We start from the raw sequence: 26199 nt of genomic DNA, 5'->3' as shown, positions 1-26199 counted from the left end.
CTTTTTGACCTTATGGGGACATTTTGTCAGCTTTAAGACTTGGTCTTAGGGTTCGGGATGGAATTAGGTTTAAACGTTAGGTTTAGGTTAAGGGTTAGGCAGTGTTAGGTTGTGACGTTAAGATGTGATGATGTGTCCTAACTAATGGGCGCTTTTCCACGACAGAGTTCTAGCACAACATGGCTCGACTCGACTCTCGCTAATAGAAAAGCAAAAAAAGATAAACATGGTGCTTTTTTTGGTACCTGCTCTGGCGACTTTCCAAGTGAGCTGAGCCGATACTAAAATGTGACGTCAGCAGACTGCCAACCATTGATTGGTCGATCAAGTGGTCACCTTATTTAGCGACAGCACTGCAGATCGCGATATTGACCTTTGAGCTGCATCACAAACCATGCCGCTCTATTTCAGTCCAGTGACTGTTTCAGTGCTCCGGTCATGGAGGAAGTACTGAACAAATATTTTTAATTAACTGATTCTAGTGATTCAGTTACACTAAAAACAACTGCTTTACAAGTCACTAGTTTGCGTGTGTGTGTGTGTGTGTGTGTGTAAAACGAAGTCAAGCCAGTTTCATGCAGCCGTGCAGTGATGACTCCGCCCACAACTTAAACCCTCCACGTTTCGAAAGAAAGTGACAATTTCAAACTCATTGGCATTAAATGTAAACAACATTAGCTCTAGACATACAGTACATTATGGAATTGAGTTTTGGTGGTAAACAGGCTACTATAAAGTCTTGGTGAGCTAACCTATTACCTACTGGGGCAGATTAACCTCATCCTGTCACATTCCATCAGCTTCAAAGCATTAAAGGCCAAACCAGACCTCCGTGTCCACAGGCAAACAGTGACTACAGTGAAAAATGAAAAATCCTCAGCTTAATATCATGAGTGGAGGTTCATGGAGAAGGAGGAGGAGGAGGAGCACAAAGAGAGAAGCAATCCTTCAGAGGTTAAAGGAGAGAGCGAGGACACACGTACGTTACATCACAGCCAGCCATCAATCTCACACTGCTCAGTTTCAGTGTCCGTACTGTGACACAACAACACAATCATTCTACCAGCTGTCGTTACAATACACCCCACACTGCAGCTGCTTCATCACTGAGGTGCAAAATCCGGTCAAAATTCCTCAGCTCTACTACTTTTAAATGCTGCTTATATTGTTTTTTTGTTTTTTTTTCTCTTATTCCTTATTTTCATCCTCAGTGTTATTTCAATTTTGAAGCAGCAGCAACAGCAGCAACTTTAACAAACGCAAGTATTCTGATTCTGAAATGAGTTCACACAATGTTGATCAGCTCCACATAGACGACAGATGTTCACAATTTGGAGACCCTGATGAAGACACTACATTTTCTTTGAATTAACAGTTAATTAACACAAACAATTGATTCAAAATGTGTTAAAGAACAATAAGAACAAATGTATAATGTGTGGTCCTGTGAGGCGCTTTAATAACAGTCCTTTCATCTGGAGATATCACCAGCAAAGGATTAGAGAGGATTACTATTATTGTGTGTCTGCCACTATGACTCACTAAACACTGACCATGATCTACCCTTTTTTTTTTTTACATATATATGTATATATATATATATACATATATATGAATATATATAAATATATAAGACCCTTTCACAGTATAGATTATTTTATACTGTGATTCGTTAGGCAATCTCTGTATTGCAAACAGTAAGAAGCGTACGACTGCCTCTGCATCTTTTGTCCATGTGATGGACTGACTCTTTGTCATGTTATTTTGGGAGAGCGCCTATGTGGAATCGAGCAAAGGTCAAAGGAGACCCTCGACTCCTCCACAGTGCTGCAGTGCTCCAGTGTAGTGGTTTGCAAATATAGTTGTGTGGTTATTTATACGGAGGCTGTTCTTCTATGGAACGGTCCCTTTGTTTTGTATGACGGAATATCCATCCACCCATTTTCTACGGCTTTATCCTCCACATGAGGGTCGCAGGGGGTGCTGTGCCAATTCCAGCTGACATAGGGCGATAGGTGGGACATTAGATAAATAAAAACAAAGTGCAGTAAAATATACACAATTATAATACCAATATACAGCGCTGATAAAATACACACACTAAAACATTACAGACGGATCAGAAAGTACCAAACAAACCAGTGAACAAGTGCCTTTTCAACTTTGATTTAAAAACCTCAATAGAGCTGGACCTGCCTGACGTCAAGAGGAAGACTGTTCCACAACGTGGGAGCACGGAGAGAAAAGAAAAGGCACGTTTGCCAACCCTTCTTTCTGACTAATGGGACAACCAGACGGAGATCGCAGAGACCGTGTGGGCACATAAACCTGTATTATGTCCGACAGATATGCGGGTGCAAGACTGTAAAACCGAACCCAGACAGGCTCTGGGTGAAAATATTGTGTAATACTGCACTAAACATGAAAGAATAGAGTGATCAAATTGACCAAGACTGGATAAACCTCTTTTAAATGTGACAAACACGACTAAAATAACAACTCAATGAATTATTACATATCAAACTCGTACGGCACCGCTGTGTCAACCCACCCGCCACATTTCTGGATCTAACGCCACAACACTTGAAAGCAGAGACTCCATGGATGCTGAGGGTATAAGTCAAAGCACTCTACACCAAAGCACCACGGAGATAAAAGCCAAAGAATAAAGACAACATGACGAACGACGGCTGTACAATTGCTTGCACCTTTGATATATCTGGTCTATTTAAATAGACCATGTGGTTACAGATACTGATATTTCATTATGAGTGTGCAGTTTTTCAGCAGAGACTACAAAATACTGGTCTGGACAGTGAAGAGAGGCCAGCACAGGAGAAACTCTTCTTGGGCAACCCTGAGAGCAGCACATTACAGTAATCCAGCATGGATGTAACAAAAGCATGGAGAAGAGTCTCAGCAGCTTTTAATGAAAGGTTGGGTCTGACTTTTGCAATTTTCTCAATGCTACTCGTGTGACCTCCTTAAGATGAAGATCAAATGAAAGAGCCTGATCAAAAAGCTCACCGAGATTCTTTACTCTGTCCTTGCAGTGAATAACACAATCGTCAGGGTTAAATCATCAATCAGATGATTCAATTTCTATGGTTCAGTATATTAGGGCTGTACTGTAGGTTTTGCACTTGCCTGGTATGCCTGTCCTGTCGGTGCGACTCTGCCTCTGTGTGAAGTTACTGGTTTGGGCTTCTAGCATCAGTATCAGGGATCACAGTTGTGATATAGGAGCCATGTGCAGGACAAATCTACGGTGGCCCTGAATTGCAAAACACAAATCACAAATGCAAATCAAAATACACACGCACACAAACACAAAGCAGAAAACACAACAACATTAACTCAAAACGGAAAAGGTATGTACCTGCGATCGACCAGGGTCGTCGCTCATTGGACAGACACACAGTCTGTTATCCACCAAAAGGGGTCATCTTATACATCCATAAGTTTGCTTAGTGCATTTAATTTTGCATAACGTGTTGTTGTAGTGCTTCTGGTTCAGGGTCACTGTTGAATATGGGGATTTTTCAGTCAAGGAGCTACTAAAGATGACGGTAACCGATGTCTTGGCTGACATCTAAAACTCCTGCCACCAAAATGGATAAAAAGGTTTAAACTATATGCTTCCTCATACATATGCAACAACAAGGGTATGTATCTGCTAACGTGAGCTAACGCTAGTAGTCCCGACCGGGGATACGGGTTACGTCATTAGTTATTCGGAAAATAGAAAAATACAGACTGGAATATTAAATGTGTCTCAGCATTGTGATCTTAAAGAGGCACAGACAATTATCTGGGAGTTACCTTGCCCCTGGGGTTTGAACTGGTGACCCTATGGTTACTAGCCAAATTCCCTTCCACTTGGACATGGGCTGGCCAAAGAGTTGCTTGTACTAAGTCAGATACAGAATTCATCAAGTTGTGTTTGTATGTGTATTCAGCAGTGACTGTTGATAGCCCACTTAGCTGAATGACAACTTTACACTTTGAGTTTAGGTTTTTACAAAGAAAATCTCTAAATAACTAAAGGAAAGGTGTCAGCAGGTGCCTGGTTCTGGCCAAACATCCAATGCTGTGGGTGTCTCCTGCTTCCAGCTGAGAGCACTTCACTTCACAGTGGTGATTTCCACCAGATGAGAACAGAGCAGAGGGAATGAGTGAGTAATGGCTGCCTGTACAGAGATAAACTAAATGTTTTATACTTTCCTGACATAACCACGTTAAAAAACACACATCAGACCTGACTCATCTCCGACCTTTCACCCACAAGTGAAACGACTTGATCCAACAGTATCTTTAAAATGTGGAGTTAACATGAACTGTATAACAAGCAGTGGAAATAATACCCAGCAGTATGTTAAACCTTAGAACACAGAGCATTTTGGCTGCTTTTTTCCATTCCACAAGGCAATCTGATGAAAAAAAGAAATTATTTTCACCAAATTTAGAAAACACACATGAGTAAAAAGTACCCAAAATGTTTACAATCAGATTGAATTTGTGAAATGTGGAAATACGTCACGGTTCAAAGTTCACTTGGCTCGTTTTTGTGAAGAAAAAGAAAAGAAAAACTTTCTATTTCGTGACTTCTGCACAATTATTGCTACTTTGAATAACTACTAAACATGTGTGGAAATAAATCATAACTTTGACTCAACAAGACATAAGAAGACAAAGAAAAAAAGCATTTTTAAAGCCTGAAAATGTGATCTACAGTATAAACACACACCCCCAGGATGTCCATATAACGAGTTATAAGTGAATTATTCCCACAGCAAATTACCATGGGTGCACCTGTGGCACAGATCTGTTCCATGTGAGCAAGAAGTTGCAAAATAAGGAGTCTGGTGACAGAATATTATTGTCTATTTTTACAGTCATGTCATATGAAATAAAGCTGACAAGGTTCATAAGGATCGGCGTTAGTTAACTCCCCAGATTCCATTTATCAACATATTACTACATTCAAAGTAGATTTGTCTTTTAACCCAGAATCAATCTTGATTTTCCATAACCCCCACAGCTCCTCAACTTTATTTGAAATTCCTTTATGACACCATGTGACACTGTGAGAACTATTGAGACGTCACAGCGATCACAGATGATGAAAACTATTGTCAGACGCTGACACCTTGTGGCCGGAGCTGCAAACTGTGTGAAACCACAGGTGTTTCTATGGCTACAGGAAAAATGGTGGAAACCCTGTGCAGTTGAGCTGAGTAAAAAAAACATTACTATTATAACATTACTACATAACATGAAATGGGTAATTTAATTTAATTTAATTTAATTTAATTTAATTTAATTTAATTTAATTTAATTTGAAAAGCAAGATTGGAACCAGTGTTTTCTTTTTCTATTACTTTCAGACAAGACAGACAGTACTTCATGCATCTGGTTTATGCAGAACTAGTTTCAAATGACAAAATGCTGTTGTAGAAACATGGCGCCGTGACATGACAGCTTCTGTAAAGCAAGGTTCTTGCCTCAAGTACTAACAAAACTACTCTCTTCTACTTCTACTATCTACATATCTACTATCAAAAGAACTGAAGGAAGATAGAACTGGAGAAACAATAGACAGTATGTACAACAACTACCAGCTCCAGAAGGTGGGAAGACTTTTGTTTGAGAAACTTAGAAGGGATAATAAACTATACAGCAACCCTGCAGGAGACTGTAGCCTATTTTCCTGACAGCAGTTGTTTTCAGTGTAACTGAATCAGTTAATTAAAACTACAGTACTTCCTCCATGACTGGAGCCAAACTCCGTCTGACACAGTCACTGGACTGAAATACAGCAGCAGGGTTCTTGATGTGCTCGCCGGTCACGATCACCAGTGCTGTCACTAAATACACCAGACTCTGTTAAATATTGAGATTTAAGACATTTCCTTGGTAATTGTTGGAGATTAACCAACATTTGTAGGAATGTTATGTATTTTTTACTGATCTACAGTTTGGCATTGTGCGGCTTGATTCTTGTGTCCTGTGACGGTGCTCTGACCAATCAGTGGCCGGCAGTCTGACGACGTCACGCATACTGTCGCCTTAGCTCGCTTGGACCTCTCCAGAGCAGGTACTGATTGGTCAGAGTGCCGTCACAGGAAGAGTCATGAGTGCGACAGTGCTTGAGATTTGAGATTTAAGCCAGTCTTAGTGTGTCGTTATGATCAGCTGATTGATAAAGGTGCAGTCTTTGGACACTTTGTTATTTGAGGGAACAATGTGGCTTTTAGAGTAGTGGACAGACACTTCTACTGTGGTAGAAAAGGTTGTGGTTTGGATTCCCTGCTCAGCCAGTCTGCCAATGTGTCCTTGGGCAAGACACTTAACCCTATGTTGCTCTGGACAGCTGCGTCGGCAGCGTATGAATGGACATGAAAGATGTGCTGAGTGAATGGATGAATGGTAAAGCAGCTTTTGCGTGGTTATCAAGACGCGCTGTATAAATACAGACTATTTACTGCTGATGTTGGTGGAGAATGCTGATGATTATTGTTCTCCTCATCCCACTGTGATTCCTTTATTTATGACACATAGTCTCATTCTTGTATTTGTTGTACTACAGTGTCGCATATAAATCTTGTGCATGCAAAATATATGCACAGACTCTTACTCTCACACAGGTGAGAGTAAGAGTCCCCCCCCCCCCCACACACACACTCTCACACTCAACAAAGAACAGTTCCTCCAGCACAATTACAACATGTGCCGTCATTCGGCCTCCTTGATGGTTGCCATGGAGATGTCATTGATAAGGCACACAGAATTATTTTCTTTCTTCACACAAGTAAAGAAAGTGCTGTGAGGCAGTTGTGTCATTAATGGACTTGTGCTGAATCAGAGCTCCTTTAATTACTGAAAAGACAAATCAGACCTGCTGTGATGCTGGGTTGCTATAGTGCTTCAGCGTGTGTGTGTGTGTGTGTGTGTGTGTGTGTGTGTGTGAGAGAGTGTGCATTCATTTCTGTAAACCTTTCCTGGTCACCCTCAGTAACTCTCCTGAGCTATACTACTGCTGCTGCTGCTGCTGCTGCTGCTGCTGCTGCTGCTGCTGCTGCTGCTGCTGCTGCTGCTGCTGCTACATGGCAGCAATGGATTAACCGTTTCCTGGAAGTGCTTGACAACAAGCCTGCAGCCCTCCCTCTCATCACATACTTTGTACAAAGAGCAAACAATCTGAGGAAGCTTGACTGCTGCAGCTCCTGTCTCCTCACACACACACACACACACACACACACACACACTCAGCACTGCCTGGACACAGAGAACATCAGTGGCAGCTCCTCTACAGGAACATAAATGTCTGCAGCAGAGGACTGGTCCTGACCGAAGACTGGTGAGTTATACAAACATGAAGCAGGAAAATCACCATCATCAGCCACTTGTTCATCAAGTTTGCAACTTCATTCTGTCATATTATGACCGTGTGAGAGAATGTGATCGGTATCTGTAACGGGCGCATGGATGATGTTCTGCTTTGTGACGGTAGAAGATGGAATATTTTGTGACTTGATCATATGCTCTGAGAGAACACACACAACATGTGTTTGTGCAGCTGTTCTTGAGAGGACACAGCATTGGTTTCTATTCATTTTGACAGCCTTAACAAAAGCCTTTCCCTGAATCACGATAATAACCATAATTCAAATATGACCTCTAACCTGAGCTACGACCTCAGAAATTAGGTTCTGCCTGATTAGGACCAGGATTTGGTCGCCGTTAGAACTACTGGTCCTGGACTAAAGACCGTATTTATGTCAGAAAAGGTCCAAAAGAGGTAACAAATAAAAGAACACACACACATACACACACAGTGATTGTTATTAAGCTCTTGTGAACGTTGAGTGCTGAGGTAAGCCTGTTGAGATGAAGTGAGTTTTCTATCTTCTCTCTGCAGGCTGTGTGGAAACTAAACAGTCCAGTAGACTGGATGTAGCATGTAATATACTGCAGAAGCATCATGGATCCTCTTCAGTGTGTTTAGTGTCACCACAGAAAAGATCCAGTGTCGGTGCTTGTTAACGAATCACAAATATCTAATTATTATAAGTAGTGATGAAATCGGCTGTATCTAGGTAGAATTCTGAGATGCATGTACTTTATCTGTCAGTTTAATGTGCTAGATTTAACATTATAGTGTCACCTTTTTTATGTTCTATATGAGAAACCATTATGTAGCTGTTTATTCAGCCACGGTGCGATACGATACAATACAGTACGATACATGGTCCACAATACCAAAAATATCACAATATAACGACTCTGTGATAATCAATATATTGCGAAACAATCATATAGTGATACATCACGACATCCGTCTAACTGAAGAAAAGAAAATGTAGGATTTCTCCATTTATTCACAAGATAGCTGGCGGAGACTGTTTACTTTAGAGTGTCTAAATGTATTCATTTAAATATTGATACGTGCTCTGGCATATCGATTATCGTATTGCACGAGGAAGGACAGCAGCTCTTTTTTTGGCCATGTTGCTGTGGATATCACAGTTTCCAGTGTTTCCAAGTGTTACATGATGGTCTTGGTTATTTTCTCAAGCTTGACACTTAAAACATATGTGATTACAAGCTACAATTAGCATTTCCATGCACACTCAAAAATAGAAGTACTGATGTGTATCTACAATGGTACAATTGTACAATGGGTCTATTTTATACCTTAAGCCCCTTTTCCACCTATACCAGTCATCACTGCACGGCTGCAGGAAACTGCTGTGACTTTGTTTTACACACGACACACACAAACAAGTGGCTAGTGTCTTGTAAAGCAGTTGCTTTCAGTGTAACTGAATCATTAGAACCAAAGATTTGTTCAGTACGTCCTCCATGACTGGAGCACAGACTCTGTCTGACACAGTCACTGGACTGAAATACAGGTTCAGGGTTTGTGATGCCGCTAAACCTCTGTTAAATACTGAGATTTTAGACATTTCCCTGGTAATTGTTTCAGATTAACCCACGTTTTTAGGATTGTTAAGTCTTTTTAAATGATCTACAGTTCGGCATTGTTCACTATGATTCTTGTGTCAGAAGTCACGCTCATGACTCTTCCAGTGACGACAATCTGACCAATCGGTGGCCAGCAGTCACATTTTTGGCTCAGGTCACTTGGAACCTCATCAGAGCTAGTACAAAATCACTATCACTAACGGAAAAGCAAACCACATTGTGCTAGAACTGTATAATGGAAAAAGCACCATATGTGTTTGCCCTGTGATGGACTGGTGACCGTCTAGTGTGTGGCCCCACCTTTCACCCTATGCCAGCTGGAATTGGCACCAGCAGCCCAGTGATCCTCATGTGGAGGGGATGAAAAAGGAACAGTATTGCATCTTATTTTAATTTAATTCCCCTTGTACCCTCTCTGATAGTCAAAATGTAAACTTCCAAATCTTCACGCACAATATTGTACTCATGATGGAACACTCTCCAAATGTGTATCTACAGGGACGTAAGTGTTTCTGTCTTGTGCCCCCATTTTTGAGTGTGTTAAAAAAAAAAAAAGAGTGGAAGTATCACTCATTTGTGTGTGGCTGTATGTGCTTACAGTATTAGATAACTGTCATTGTATGACTTTGCTTTTGCTTCACCGTGCTGCTGCTGCTGCTGCTGACACGTCATCACTGAACATGACTGAGCTGCTTTAGCTGGCAGCCACACACACACACACACACACACACACACACACACCACCTGCACTATGTTTAACACATGAAGTGGGGGTGGTTTCATTTATGACAAGTCATTTTTGGGGGGGATCCATACTTAAATCCTTATATGGGTCAGCTGTTGACTCATTATGTCAATAATGATTGTTTCTCAATCTTGGTACTGGAGACCCACACTTTATCCCGGTTCGCCATCGAGCTGTGCAAACACCTGATAACGACCCGTTCATATGAATCATGTGTGTTGGAGCTGCTCCAACCAAGCACAGAAAACAAGTATACAACATAAGAATATACAATTACCCATCCATCCGTAATCTGGTGCTTTATCCTCCACATGAGGGTTGCGGGGGGGAGCTGTGCCAATCTCAGCTGACATAGAGCGAAAGGCGGAGTAAATCCTGGACAGTTCGCCAGTCCATCACAGGGCCATCGCCGTGTGCAGTTACATGCAATAAACAAGGAAATCAGAGATGTCAGGGTCTGTTGTTCATATTGCAAGGAAGCACACAGACACACGGACACAGAGCCACCAAAAACAATACTTCACTCCCACTCCGTGGCGCGAAGTAAAAATACTTACAATACATAATGTGCAAGAACTAAATAAATTAAGTAACAATATACAGTATATAAACAGTAATAGAAAAAATAAGCGAACTGAGTTATATAGTCTCAGTGAAATCCCAGCATGCACTCTTCTAGAACACTAAAGCCCTGCGATAAAGGAATTATTACCAGAGCTTCTCAGTAATTTTAGTCCCATAATAGTCAGTATAAGGCGTTAGTTAAGTTATTATTTATGTTGCTGGATAATTACGCACTTTTTTGTGAAGCTAAACCGTTCAAATATGACAATAACCACATGCATGTGTTAAAAGATATCTAAATTCAGAAATTCAGAAAGTGAAGTGGACGGATTATTAATCTGAATCACTCAATAGTTCACATGAAAAAACAATAATGGGAATTATTGATCCTAGTCTCATGTGTTGATCAAAGTCCTGATTTAAGATTTGGGCGTGGACCTCAAGCATAAATAATACAAAAAACAATAATTAAAAACAGCTGAATTAATCAATATATTGACAAAATGGGTCAAAGATTGAATTAACCTTCAAATGTTCCTATGGAAACCCATTTCCATAGTGGCAGAAAGGAAAAGAAAAATGCTCTATTTTGTGACTTCTGCACAATTATTGCTGCTTTATATCACTACTTAAAATGTGATATAAAATGAACTTGACTCAACAACACATAGGAAGCCTGAATATGTGACCTATCAACACACAAACCCCAGGATGTCCATATAAGGAGTTGTGTATTATTCCCATGGCAATTTACCATGGGTGCACTTGTGGCACAGATCTGTGAGGACAACTTAATTTGGACAGCCTAAACAAAGCCGTATCACTAACCTTAACCATAACCAATGTATAACCTTAATCAAACCACAATTCAATTTCAGCCCTAAATTTAACCAGTTCCTCAGAAATTATGGTCTGCCACATTAGGACCAGTTTTTTGTTTCCATGAGGACTCCTGGTCCTGACAAGGTCAGTGTTAGACAGAAAAATGGTCCTAAAGAGGTAACAAATGCAAGAACACACAAGACTGTTGGTACTTTGCATACCACCTGAAATGCAAATAGATTCACCCCATAAAACAACTGACAATGTACAATCATTTCTATCCTTTATAAATGTGAGTGGTTGTCATTGTTTTTCAGTACTGCAGTCTGTGACTCATGCAGGAAAATGTTATGTTACTGTCTCAGACATTAAAAAGTGCCACCTTATCTGCTCTGGCAGAGAAAACCAAGGACAAACAGAACAAAGGCTGATACAAAGTGTCTGCCTGTTCTGGTGCTGCAGAGGACAGCGGCACGAAAAACAACTACTGAATGGATCCTATCTGCAGCAATAATTTGTAGGCAGTGCTTTTTTTTCACATCACAAAATATTTGTTTCATTTGCAAACAAATTTATCTATTTCACAAGTGGTGAGGCCGGACAACATGACAGACAGACAGACGTGATAGAGCAAACTAACTTTATGTTAAACAAGACTGGGTGTGTCTGTATTCTTTTATTTGCTACTTCTTTTGGACCTTTTCTGACATAAACACATAACTAATGGCAACCAAATCCTGGTCCTAATGAGGCAGAATCTAATATCTGAGGTTGTGGTTAAGGTTAGAGGTCATATTTGAATTATGTTAATTATTGTGATTCAAGGAAAGTAGTAGCAGCCACTGGGCTATATTGTGGTAATATAGCCCAGTGGTGATATGCAGTTACCGCATATCACCACTAGGACATGTCAAAGCACCATTATCATGGGAACGTCTGTCTGTCTGTGTGTTATTTTCAAACTTGACCGTTGTCTTGCTACGGGCATGAGTAAGTGCAGTGCCAAGTGACATTGTTTAGATACGTAATGCTAAATATATTGCTATATATATCGCTAAAAGAAGCACACATTGGTTTTCGCTGCTCTACTCTAGCCACTCCCCCTCCCACTCAAACAGCACTGTGAGTGAGAGAACCAGCAGGTTCCGAGGACGCTTCTTCCCTGCAGCTGTCACCCAACTCAACTCTAGCTCTCCATGTAGTTACATTTTCCATATTTATATGCCATTATGTCATTTCTACCATACACAAATAAAAATATCACTGAATTTTTGCTGTGTAACAGTAACAATGAGCACTCAAACAATTACTAAAAACAGATTTTGCACGGACACTGCACTAGTTCACTTAAATGAAAATAAATATACACAACAAAAAGTTTTTGTTTTGTATTGTCCATATGTGTCCTTGTCTGTTCGTGTTTTTCGCTCTTTCAGATAAATGTCTGTATTACCTGTCTGAATCCAGGCTTGTTCGGTGTCCGGCATTTGAAAGAAAGGCAGGGAAAACACCACTTTAAGGAGACCTTCGGCTGGTCGGGTCCGAGTTCCATAAGACGAAGCTTTTCTTCTATGAAACGGCTTATGTTGCAGTGAGAGAAAGATGTTTGGTGCTTCTTTTTCCATGATAAAACCGGCAATCAACCGCTAGTTAAGTTAGCACAACTTACATAGAAGCGAGCGGAGGCATTTCCGTTTCCGCCGGCATCAGCATCAGCGCCCTCTATGGACGGGCGGCCACTGATTATTTTGAATTACGTATTGTTTGTTAACACAAAATACACAAAATTACGTAATTCAGATACTTTACACAAAACTACCAAGAGTTGGCCCTGGTTCAGTGAATACTATTACTAGATAACCATATACACTAGTTTTAACCTGGAAAAAGTGGTTTAGGTTGTCAAAATGAATAGAAACCAATGTTGTGTGCATATTTTGTGTGTGTGTTCTCTCAGAGCACAAAATATTACATCTTCTACCATCACAAAGCAGAACATCATCCATGTGTGTGTGTGTTCTTGTATTTTTTTTAGGATATTTTTCTGTCATAAACACCAACTTGTCAGGACCAGTAGTCCTCAGGGAGACCAAAATCTGGCCCTAATGAGGAAGAACCTCATTGTTGCGGAACTGGTTTTGAATTGTAAAACTCTAATGTGTTCAGATTCATGTGTTCATGCAGCTCAGGAATGTGGGCCTAAAACCACCTCTGGATATAGTTTCTGTGATTGTGATCTAATGTTATATATACAGTATATGTATATGTATATATATATGTATATATATATATATATATATATATATATATATATATATATGTATACCAAACGACTCTACTCAACTCTACTCAATGATTGCTGTCTACTTTTACCTTTACAAAATGACTCATGTGTATTTTGTTATTATCCACAGAAACTTGTCCAAAATCTTACCCAAACCACCAAGTGACCACAAGAGGGATGGAAGGAGAGGGCAGTAATCCTGGGGTGGCGATGGACTCAGCTAATCCCTTACTGAGAGCAGTCTTCCTCCGTCGCCTGAGACTCACACGGCTGCTCCTGGAGGGCGGGGCTTACGTCAATGAGAGCGACAGCCAAGGCCAGACTCCGCTGATGGTGGCCTGCAGGACCCAGCACGCTGATGCCCAGAGTGCCAGTCGAGTCAAACTGGTCCAGTTTCTACTAGAGAAAGGAGCAGATCCCAACATCCAGGACAAGGAGGGTCATTCTGCTCTAATGCATGCCTGCCAGGAGCAGGCTGGTCCTGAGGTTGTGTCTTTGCTCCTGGCCAGTGGAGCAGACATTAGCCTGGAGGATCAATCCGGCACATCGGCGTTGGTCTACGCGGTCATGGCTGGAGATTGGACTGTCCTGAAGCTGTTGCTTGACACTTGCAAGGCCAAGGGGAAGGAGGTGATCATCATTGCAACTGATAAATTTCCTCAAGGGAAACTAGAAGCCCAGCGGTACCTCAGCATTCCTCCTACCCTTGGTCCTCTTGAGCAGACAGACAAAATGGCTTCAGCAGCTCCTGCATCTCCCTCTGAAATTCAGCTCATCACCTCCCCCCAGTGCACCTCCTCCTCCTCCTCATGTCCCCCCAAACCCATTTTCTCTTTCAAAGAAGTCAAGTCCTGTGGCGTGAGCTCCCATCCATGTTCTCCATCACGATTACGAGGGCTCAGCAAAGAGGCGGCAAACAGACTGCAGCAGCCTCTCCTGAGGTTGAACTCCGAGCCGTGGCTAAAGATACCGACTTCCCAGCTCAGTCAGCAGCAGCAGCAGCCGCATGCAGCCTCACCTTCAAAGAATGACTCAAACCACCCTGAAGAGTTCTCTGTGAGTGTTCCCATAATGAAAGGGGACAACAGTTGGCAGTCTAACAGCTGCAAATGGTATGAAGGAAGACTGGCCAGGGAAAATGGAGTAGAAGGACCAGACAGGAAAAACTGCACCAAACATGGTAGACAAAAGATATCTTTACCAAGTCTTCTATCGCCTCACTCCGCCTCCAATCCTAACCTCCACTCTGTAAACCTGGGAACAGATTCGCCTGGTTCTGGTGCCAAACTCCATAGCACTTCACTTCATAGTATGGCCTCATCAAGTCTTCACAGCATCATCCAGAGGCGCAAGCTGGGTGCAGACATCTACAACTCTGACCCCCAGCTGACTGTAGATATCCCAAACCCCCCGACAGATGGCAAGAGGCTGGCCTCTTTACATCGCTCTAGCACACTGTGCTCCAGGGAGTCATCACTGGTCCTGGGTCCAAGCAGCAGAGTGCTATCCAGGTATGAGCGGAGAGGCTCTGGTGCCTTTTTGTTGGACCACAACTCTCAGGCTAAGCCAAGGTCTCTGCCACCTCTGACCCTCAGCTCCACCAACACTCCCAACCTTAATGTTTACAACTTTGGACCTGGAGCTGTAGGTAGTTTCTCAGAGGATAAATTCCTTCCGTCTGCTCCTCCTGGACATCCGACAGAGCTGACCAGGAAGATGCTTTTGAGGAGACACTCAATGCAGACTGAACAGTTTAAAACAACGGTCTGAAATTCAGTTCACCAGTGCGTTATTGACCCTGGTGAGACCTGGTATTAAGGTCCTTCCTGAGTGATGCGATCAAATCGGGAATGTGTTAAGTACAGGTGTGAAATCTTATTCTGCAGCCTCAGTGGATGCGGTGCAGATTTATTTGTGCGGTGCAAGGTCAACACACAGAGTAGACGCACATTACATGTTGGTCGGGCCATTTTTGTGTCATTTGCTCAAATTTGGCGAATACTTCTTCTCATACAATGACAGGAAGACCAATCAGCATTGAGATTTTCGTTAATTAACCCTGATTGTAACATCGTTTATTTGATTCTAATGGTACAACATGATTTAATGTTACAGCAGTGCAAGTAGAGCTTTGTCTCTGTCACTCACACAGCCAGACATCAGACACATGTGAACAATCAGACTCATTAACATGATTTTCTTCTGTATTAGAATAAAGGACGGTAGGTAAGTAACCCTAACCCATGGACATTAATACCAGGTCTGAACGAGACCTTCATGTGATGTTGATTCTGCAGAAAAATTCAATAAGATGAAGAAAAGAATCCCAGTCAGTAAGTGCTGGGTGTTGTCTGTGCACAGAGCTTCACTATAGTAACGTTGCATAATGATGTTTTTGTCCATTAGGGGGCAGCAGAACAAGCAGAAAGCACATTTCATAGCTATAAAATCTGAACAAAAACATGTTGTATCAAGATGTCAGTGTTGTGTTTTGGGCCTTTCTGCATGTGTATCCACGAGGAGGTTTTAGGAGGTTTTATTGGCAGAAATGGAATATTAGTGTTATTAGTACGTGCAATACATTTAAACTAAGCTTTACAGAGACTGCCGCCTTGTGCCACATCCTTCCCATGACAGGAAAATGATCAAATCACACAACAAAAATATCCTTTTTGTACGCGAGTCCGTCATTTGTCACAAGCTGCAGTCTCACCAATAACACATCACTCATTCTTACTCACTGGACCTTTAATTGTTAAACTGTGTGTGTGTGTGTGTGTGTGTGTCTGGTTTGGGACAGATGAAGCAACAACAGTGTAATAATAAAGTGTATGAGAAATGATTTTATTCTAATAAAAACATTACAAATCACTGTCGATGTACATCAATATTCGTCCAACATGCACACTCATTTGAAAGACACGGTCAACTTATTTCCATAAACTGCTAAAAACATTAAAAACAAAGTGTTTCCCACATATTTACATGTTTATGCTGCTGCTTAAAAAGGTAACAGTAAGAGTGTACATAAAAAAAAAAGAGTAATAAGAGCAATTTAAAAACTCCAAGTAGCAGAAGTCATCTACTGTTCCATTAAGATCACATTTAGTAAAATAAATACATATAACAGTAGCTAATGTGTGTCGTGTGAGGCTCATAATACAAACAGCGGCTTAATACGAGACAGAATATTGACGCTGTGTCCTTCCAAAGTACAAACAACCTTTGCTAAATATTCTACAGCTCAAACAGACCCATGTAGTTTCTGTGTTTGATGCAGACCAGCGCCGCTGTGCCCCCCCCCCCCCCCCCCCCCCCCCCAGAGTGGTGAAACACAAATCAGTTCAAACTCAGACAGGAATATAATCCTCGCAGATTTTTGTTCAGGCCCTGCGGTCGTAATCGCTCACCAACTTCTTGATGTGGTTGAGTTTGGACTTCAGATATTTACACCTGCGCTTCTTCATCTGGTAATCTGCAGACTGTGAAGGGAGGAAGGTACGTTAGAGGGATGCATGAGACATGATGAGTGTTAGTGATGAGTCCACATGGACTCTTCCTAGGGCTGCACCATTCTGGGAAAAATGGGAATCACGATCATCACCAATCATTGAGATCACGATTCTCTGGCACCATTTTTTCCATGAATCGAAATGTTTATTGCACTCGTGAACAAAAAGATTACAAGACATTCAATTCGTAACAATTTATCGTGCAGCCCTAGACTCTCCTGTTAAACCTGGATACGTTCTTGACCAAACTGACCTTTTTGAAGTTCTTTATCCTGTTGTACTCATCCAAGGCGTCCTGTTAGAGAGGACGATAACAAACGATCAGACATGCAGAGATTCAAACGTTTAACAGACACAGGGACGCAGTCGTTTGGCGTCAGCTCTCACCAGGAACTGTGGACTTCCCTCCTCCAGCCCGTCCAGCTCTCTGTCCACATCTGACAGGTTCTTGTTAACGGTGTCCAGCTCCGCCTGCAGGTCCTTGTACTCCTGGTGTTCGCGGTCGAATTCGCGCTTGTAGTCGTTGCGATCGGCGTCGTTCGTTATCGGAGGAAATTCACTGAAGGCGAGAGGAGAGAGGAGAGAGGGGAAATTTAAATTAGCCAGGACAGCAACTGTTGACTTTAAATTTCAGCTTGACATGTAAGAGACAAATGTGTCCAGTTTCCCATGAACAGCAAGGTACAACATCCTGGAAATGAATGTGTGTTGAATGATTTTAATTATTATTTTTAGTGCCTTGAATCAATTAAATTAAATTTAATAAACCACAACATCCGCTGGTCATGGCTGACGTTGTGGTCTTAAAATCTTATTTGTATTAATGAGTTACTATCATGTTAATTTTGACATTTGTGGCTATTATTGAGTCTGACATACAAACAACCAGCCGCATGCTAAACGTGAAACAGCCTGACACTTGTTACAAGATGAAAGGGAGCGGAGGTGGACACACTTCATCCAATTCATCAATTCCCCACTACTGCTAATAAACCAGGACAAGAACAGTAGGTCTGTGGTTGTAGTTTGACTTTAAATGTGTATGGAAACATACTTACTGAAGCTAAGTTTACGTTATTTACATAGAACGTTCGTATTTGTACACGAAAATAACCGAGAACAATCTCATATGGTCATAAACCTACAAAGAGTAACCTAAACACAAGAATAAGATCCTGTAATATATGATATAATATAATGTGATGTAATCTCACAGAACATATTAGTCAGTGATCTCCTTCTGCCTCCGTCAGTTATTAAAGTATCTGCAGCTCAGATTTCGTACCTGTCAAACTCGTCGTCGTCCAGCTCGTCTCCTGACGAGTTATAGTCGGTGTCGTAGTCCTGTCCGTCGGCGCGACGAGGTCGACCCGGGCGCCTCCTTTTGGGCCGTCCAGCAGAGCTGGCCACCTCAGAGTTACTGCTGTAAGGAACTCCATTATTCAAAGGCACGTCATGTTCCACTGGAGGCCTGAAGGACAAAAGACAATCACAGTGTTTTCAGGTCACTTTCACATTTAAACATTTATTTATTTATTTAATCATTGCCCCCACATCTCTTATTCTACACAATCAAACACCCAGACTGTCTAAAGAGAAACTACTGATCCTTTTTAGTGTTAGCTTTATTTTATATTACAAAGAGTTCAATGACATTACAGAAGGAAAAAAAAAAGAGATTTGAAAAAAGACATCATGTTCCAAAAGGAGTCTGTCAGAGCCTTATTCATTTTATTAATATAGTTCAGTGGTCTGCACAGGCCTAGAATCTGGCCCCTGGCAATAGGGGGCGGAGCCTGAGTCCGGCCCGACAGGTTTTCAGATTTTTCAGGCCCGAACCTGAATTAAGCCTGACTTTTTTTCTTCTTAAACCTCCCATAACAACATGTAGGCTGTTAATGTTGCAGACATGAGAGTGGGTTACGCTATATCCTTTATATTTCTCTTTAACGGATTAAGTTAATTAGGCTATGAATTGTTTTTCTGAGACTGAGACTTGATGCACAGATGCAGTTACGAAACTTTGTGGGTGAGATTGTCATGTGGAATAAATTGGTAAATTGTCTGTATTTATATAGAGAGCTTTTCTAACTCTTGGTGACCACCCAAAGCTGTGTTACACTACAGTTTTGCTATAAACCCATTCACTCTGTGCATTTTCTATTGCTCATCTTTTCTTTTTTTCCACTGGTTCATTTCCATTTGAAACACCAGAAAAAAGTCAGTGCTTACTACAGGTCGTTTTTCTGTAAAAAAGCTTCTGCCTAAATGTTGAATGCACACACATTTTGAGACCAGTTTTCAAAAAAAAAGTGTGTTTCCATGTGAATAAAACACAATAAAAACCTTTCACCTTGACACGTTTACTTCTGCAGCTAACTACGCCCAATGCCTGATTTTGAATTTTGAATTGGAGATCTGAGTGAGGGAAGAGAGGAGGGAGGAGGAGTCCAGAACAGTGAGGGGGCGTGGTCAATCTAAAACCGAGTGAAATCTAAAACCTAGTTACAGCCGTCTGACAAGGTGCTGCTCACGCTCCACATAATGAAGAAAGGAAGGCAACAGAGCAGCAGCTCCTGCGTTTAAAAAAATAAATAAATAAAGAGGGAGGAGCTGGTGTGTGACCAGAGAGAAGCAGTAGATACACTAACTTTATTATGTATCATATGCACCTGGATCATCAAATAACATTACATACCCATAAACAGTGGTTTACAACTGAAAAAGGTGGTTTAGAGGTTAAGTTACACTTTAACTGAGTGAGAATTCTTGTTTAAAGCATATTAATAATCATGAATCATTTTTTTTGTGGTTGATTGAGTAAATCCCATGCTGTTGGTGTTGGTGTAGCTGCATGCTGCAGTGCATGCTGCAGTGCATGCTGCAGTGCATGCTGCAGTGCATGCTCTCTGCGTGTGTACTCACTGCGGTGTGTAGTTGTAGGGGGGCTTGTCATAGTTGGTGCTCTCGTCATCCAGGTGGCTCCTGGAGCCTCTCAGCTTCTCGGGGTAGTCTGCCATTGGGAGCTCTTCAGCGGGAACGGACACATTGTTCACCTTCAGGAGAGAAAAAAAACAAACACCTTAGCATGTAAGACAGCATATATACACTATTTTCTTTTTAAAAGCACACATCTGTATCGTATATTGACAGCGTTAATATGAAATCGCGCTCAGGGACTTAGTGACTTCTATAGATAGACAGTCTGATACAATCATTTAAGTCAGTTGCGGGTTTTTCTTTAAATTTTTACCCTCTATGCATCATGAAGCATGTGATAAATAAGATATCGATATCCAATATTGGACCGAGGCCAGGTATCAACAACTTTTCGCAGCAATCCCACCTGTTGTACCTTTAATTACCAATGACAGATATCTTTTCACTGACATAATGTAACAGTAAACACTTCTTACAATAGTGACCTGTGACTGGTGGCTTCGTTGGGTGTCAACAATGGCTGGTATGATCTAGCCTGCACAGACTTGTCCTCTGTGACCTACACCCTGCTGCACAGCGCACACACACACACACACACACACACACACACACACACACACACACAACAACAACAACAACAGGTCTTCATGTATGTGCTGCAGGGCGTCACAGTCTCACTGCCTCAGCATTTTCAGACATGTTCTCACAGGCTGCAGTGAAGCAAAAGCCTGTGGTTCTCAGTGTCATGTTGCTGTCGTGGTGTTGGATGTGTGTGTGTGTGCGTTAAGTCGTGGGCCAGTCCGACCTGCTCTTCCTCTTTCCTGCTCTGAGAACTTGGCGCAGCTGAATGTCAACTTTACTCGCAGCGACTCACCTGCTCTCGACTGTTGCACTGCACATTACTACAGTCACGTCAATTATGAGAGTCACTGTTGCAAAAACACGTCTGAAAAGAGCTTCAGAGAGCATGAGTCATCACAGAGTGAAACTAAACTTTAAAAACCAGGACATGGCGACAGCGATAAGTCCAGCCACACGACAGGAGGACAGCGCGGGGATTGAAACTGTCGTCAGCCACTGAAGAGTGCATGCATGCCACGCCCTGAAACCAAGCACTCTATAAAGAAGGAGATTCTTGTTCAGAACGTCCACCCCCCCACACACACACACACACACTGAAAATCTGGTTGTACAACTTCAGGACAACTTCAAAACACACACACCTTTTTCACTGCAACTGCAGCAAGTATTCAGGATAAGCAAAGTTGGCGCCTTCTGATTTTGAATTGCTCGTGAAATTGAATCTATGCGTCTGACTGAGAGCTGCAATGATCAGCTGATTAATCTATGACTTTGTTGACATAAAATTTAAATGAACTACCTGCTTCCCTTGAAACAGAAGCTCATTCTTATACATATACATTTGCAAAATACAGTTCATATCTCAAAGATAAATGATGAAATTAAATCATCACATTTAAAAACAATAAAAACTGGAGAAAAAAACACAAACACACACACAAAAATTGTGTTCAGTCAATATCTGTCTTGTCTTTTTAGTTAACGGATTCTGTCAAGATTTTAAGTCAGTGAATTTCATTTCATTATCCAGCAAAAATGCTACATTTTGATCTGTGCTGCACAAACCACTGCGTCCAGACAACAACAACAACCAACTCAACCGATTCTGTGCCGTCCCATAGAGAACAGTTGAAGATCAGCTTCAGACTTGATAAACAGCAGATTCTGAGAAGTGACACGTTCTAGTAGTAGTGAAATGTAAATACAACACGCTACATATTTGAAGACATTTGAGGAAGCTGAGCTTCACTTGCTGTATTAAGGCCCTAATATACTTCTGTGCACAGTATATCACTGCACCTGACCTAGGGTGAAAGGCAGGGTACACGCCAGTCCATCACGAGGGCAAACACACAAGCAGTCACCCTCACATTCACACACACACGGTCCATTTAGTGCTGATAATAAATGATGATAAAATTTGTCACTGACGAATGAAAACTGTGGGCTACGTCATCACACGGCTTTTTCATGCCACGGATCGAAACGACGCAATTTCTTTTACATGTAGTGATGCATCTCGCTTTCTACCCATCTCTACTGGGAGTTGCACCCGCGGTGAACAGCGGTGGACGGCAGGTAAACATCAGAGTGCGTTAACACACTCCTGACCGATAATATCTAAGATAAGGGAGCAAGTTGAGTTTCCATTTAACCTAATGAGAGAAAACACACGGGGGGAACATGCAAACTCGGACCAGGTATCAAACCCAGGTATTTTTTTCTGTAAGGCAACAGTGCCAGCCACCACTCCGCCGTGTGACCCCACTCTTTAATATCAGTGAATTAAAATGAATTCAGTGTGAAGAACAATATAGAAATGTACTTGTCAGTCATAAATGTTAAACCTACCCATGCCTCTACATCCTGAGGTGGCGCTGTCTCGTCAATAACCTTCACTCTCTTCCACAGAATGTTGCTCTTGCCGAAGTTCCTAATTTTCTGGCGCGTCTTCAGAGCAAAGACGAGCATGATGATCAGAGCGATGGCGACCAGGAAGCCCAAGACCACAGCAATGGCCTGAAATGAGACTTGGGTTAGAACTTGGGTTTCTTTTTCTTTTTAGATAGCGGGATTCAAACGTGCGAGTGCTCACCTCCTGCGGCTCCACCACGCAGTAGTGGTACAGGTACTGATTGACGAACATGCCTGTAGTCTGAGGCCGCTGGTACTGGGCACACAGTCCAGCGATCTGGTTGCCGTAGACTGATCCTGAAGACTGGGCCATGGGGTTCACTGCCATTAAGTAGACTATGGCGGCGATCATCATGAGCAGTGCCAAGATGGCACAGATGATGATAACTGCGAGGTAGAACCTCCTGCTCTCCGAGAGGCTCTGGTGGGATACGATGATGATGAAGACGACCAGGCCCGCGATGAAGGTGATGGCCGCCATGGCGATGATGAACCCTTTGCCCGACCGGGGGTCGTTGTAGTTCCCTCCGAGGTTTGAGTAGCCATAGTTGTTTCCAGCTCCGTACCCACCTCCTCCAAACGTACCACTGCCGTAATTTGTCCCGTAGCCTCCGCCGTATCCTCCGCCGTAGCCTCCGCCGTAGCTTCCGCCGATGCCGCCAAAGCCAGACAGGCCTCCCTGAGTGTCCCAGGCCAGAGTGGAGGCCACACAAGCAAAGATGGCGACGCACATCACAATGACGATGATGGCCATGATTTTGAGGATGCCAGGTGGAGACGTCCAGCGGTAGAAATGCTGGAACTCATCATCGGGATAGTAAGAATAGGCCGGCTGAGGGCCTTCATTACTGTGAAGGGAAGACAGACAACATCTCACTACCAAGGCTGGGGGATGTGGCTTATAAATAATATCTGGATATTTTAGGCTTGATCCCGATATACGAGATATATGTGGATATAAAACTGCACACAGGTCTTTTCTCTGGACTTGTGAAAAGTTTACATATACATATATGTATATGTATATATATATATATATATATATATATATATATATATATATATATATATATATATATATATATATATATATATATACAGCCTATATATATATATATACAGCCTTCAAATGTTGTGTATGTTGTGGGAAAGGAGTAAGAAATTAGGCTGCTAGTCATAGTCTCTGCCCTAATGCCCAGCCCATTCTAGGTCAGTCCTGCACCTGCACCTGCACCTGTATTCTATTATGCAAGTCTTGCTTTATTTCTCTTGTCATTACACTATTTGCTGTGTATTGCACCCAGGGCCTGCACGGAACAACATTTAGTTCATCTGCATGAGCTGTGTGTCTCAGAAAGACAATAAAGTGTAGTTCCACCTGGATCTCTCTTTGGGTTTGTGTGAAATCTGTTCCTCAAACTGACAACCTCGAGTCTCTGGGGAGGATATGGAGGATGGGCAACGCTTTCCAACTATAGCTGCATATCTAAAATATAGTACATTTAAAGGGCTGTTTCACCCATTTTTTTCACTTGGTATAGAATAAACTTAAAATCATTATTGATTCAGATCTCTTACTCATAAAACCTGACTTTTAGGGCTTTTATTTTCTTTGAACGAAGTGACTTTGACGTCAACTTTTGTCTATTTTATAAATTTTTTTCAATCCTAATTTCCTCTGTTGTTGTGGGAATGAGACATGTATCTTAGATCCAGTGTCTGATGATCAAATAACACACTTATCTCTGGAAATTAGTAAAGAAAAATTGTATATTCTTTGGGTGAAGTGTCCCTTTAATCTCAGATTTCACAATTCACATTTTAACAAAACAATCATTATGGTCTTTCTTTGCTTCCATATACAATCTGTCATTAGCTCAATGAATATGTGCAGCACAGAAACTGTTGAACAACATGAAAGCTTTGACTGTAAAAGGACTCACTATCCCTCGGCCTCATAGGGAGGTGGACTCCCGTTGGGTCTGGAGGACATCGCTGCTGGATCCACTCACTCAGTGCTGCCCCGTAAAACAAAGACTGAAACAAAGACACAGACATGCGTCATAAAACACACATGAAACTGGGCTGAAACTGATGATTTTAGTCTTCTGTGTCACTTCATCTGAGGGGTATTTTGCCAATGAATAACTCAGGGAAATAAATGCCACAGATGCTTTAACACAACCTAATGCTCTGTCCAACTTGTGTGTGTGTGTGTGTGTGTGTTATCTGTTGATATTTTATTGATTAGTCAAGTAATTAAGTTTAGTCCAAACAATGTCAATACATGTTGAAAGAATCTCAACCAGTGTTGTTCATGCCTCAAAATGATGTTTTCAAATAGAGCTGCAACTAACGTTTATTTTCGTAATTGATTAATCTGTCGATTATTTTCTCGAGTAATCGATTAATCGTTTGGTCCATAAAATATCAGAAAACCTTAAAAAATATTGATCGGTGTTCGTCAAACTTGGAAATAATGATGTTCTCAAATGTCTTGTTTTGTCCACAAACCAAAATTATTCACTTTTAATGTTATCCAGAGCAAAGAAATGAAGAAAATATTCGTGTGCTTAAGTGTTTTCACATGCTTATTGATGATTTTTCTCTCAAATACATTAACAAATCAGCTGATCATGAACCAATTAATGCCGACTCATCTGTTTGAGATTGTAGTTTTTATTTAAAAAGGCTAAAACTGTGTTGACTGAGCTTATTAAATTATGTCCAAGTGTCTTTTTGCTTCTCTACGACAGGAAACTGAATACCATTGGATTGTGGGCAAAACAAGACATTTCACACCATGTTCCAGACCGAACAGCAAACCAATTAGCGAGAAAATAATCGACTTCATAGACTACTAAAGTAATAGTTAGTTAGCCCGAAAATCATATAAAATCAAATAAATAAATAAATAAAGGTTTAGGTTTTATTTGAAATCATGCCACTATTCATGTCAACTTTAAAAAATGCCGTTTTCAAAAGCACACTTGTCAGCACACAACAAAGAAAAACACCACCAACCCGAAACTACCTGTTTTTTTTAAGAGTAAAACTATAATAATCCTAATGTTTCTGTGAAACCACACACAGCTGCTTGATTTATTTATATATATATAGCATAGTTTCCCTCTCTTTGTGTTCACGCAGAACATAATTGATTTAAAGCCGCGCGTTAACAACACAGCAGAGTTTCACCGGAACACCTTGGTTTACTTCATTAACACGTTCGAAAACAACCAACAACGACAAAGACGCACAGAATTGTCTGAAACCTGAAACTACGCCACTCACCTGTCCTGACTCTCCTCTCCTCTCGTCTCACCTGCTGAAGAACACTGTCGTCGCGTCGACTGAAACTGCCGCAGACCCCGCTGAGGACACACCTAGACACAGCCCCGCCCCTCCGCCGCCCCGCACAGGTGTCACATAACCGAGCGAACGCAAAGACAGGAAGTTGGCTCACTTAACATAAGCAGTGAGAGCAGCTGGCAAAGGTTACAGTAAATGAAAAATAAACACATCACTAAATTAATTTACTTCATTTATATTTTTATACAAGGTGATAAATGTAAATGGGTTAAAATAGGTCACATTTTAAAATGAATGTAAATAAATGCTAATGTTATTTAAAGGATTAGTGACATGTATTGCTGAGAATACACAATGTGACCAAGTAACATTGGTAGTGACATAACATAAAAGAATGTTAGGGTTAGGTAGAGAGGATATTCACGACCGATATCTGCGACGTCATTCTTACTAGTCAAACTACACTTACAGATATCTGCGATTCAGTTTTTATTAGTCAATTTTGCCATTCATGTGTATGGGGTTTTCATTATCTT

General features: G+C 41.5%; 2 protein-coding genes across 3 annotated transcripts; one reads left to right on the top strand and one right to left on the bottom strand.

The window, feature by feature from the left end:
• Positions 1-1698: 1698 nt before the first annotated feature.
• LOC131445842 (ankyrin repeat domain-containing protein 34B-like) lies at positions 1699-16372 on the top strand. Of its 2 annotated transcripts, none has more exons than XM_058616542.1 (2): positions 1699-2936; positions 13534-16372. In XM_058616542.1, exons 1-2 carry the CDS (start codon positions 2930-2932, stop codon positions 15171-15173), a joined length of 1647 nt encoding a protein of 548 aa, XP_058472525.1. In that variant the 5' UTR covers positions 1699-2929; the 3' UTR covers positions 15174-16372. The 2 variants fall into 2 exon arrangements, with proteins under 2 accessions (XP_058472525.1, XP_058472526.1); XM_058616543.1 differs by lacking the exon at positions 1699-2936 and adding an exon at positions 7136-7360.
• Positions 16373-16711: 339 nt separating this feature from the next.
• Positions 16712-25750, bottom strand: oclna (occludin a). Its single transcript, XM_058616544.1, has 9 exons — positions 25646-25750; positions 24295-24388; positions 22533-23199; positions 22289-22456; positions 19841-19971; positions 18201-18386; positions 17303-17474; positions 17169-17210; positions 16712-16885 (listed from the first exon to the last, which is right to left on the bottom strand). The coding sequence occupies exons 2-9, from the start codon at positions 24342-24344 to the stop codon at positions 16787-16789; spliced, it is 1515 nt and encodes a 504-aa protein (XP_058472527.1). The 5' UTR covers positions 24345-24388; positions 25646-25750; the 3' UTR covers positions 16712-16786.
• Positions 25751-26199: the final 449 nt, after the last annotated feature.

The sequence above is a fragment of the Solea solea genome, chromosome 19, assembly GCF_958295425.1.
Source record: "Solea solea chromosome 19, fSolSol10.1, whole genome shotgun sequence".
Lineage (NCBI taxonomy): Eukaryota > Metazoa > Chordata > Actinopteri > Pleuronectiformes > Soleidae > Solea > Solea solea.
This window is presented reverse-complemented; position numbering and strand designations above follow the sequence as displayed.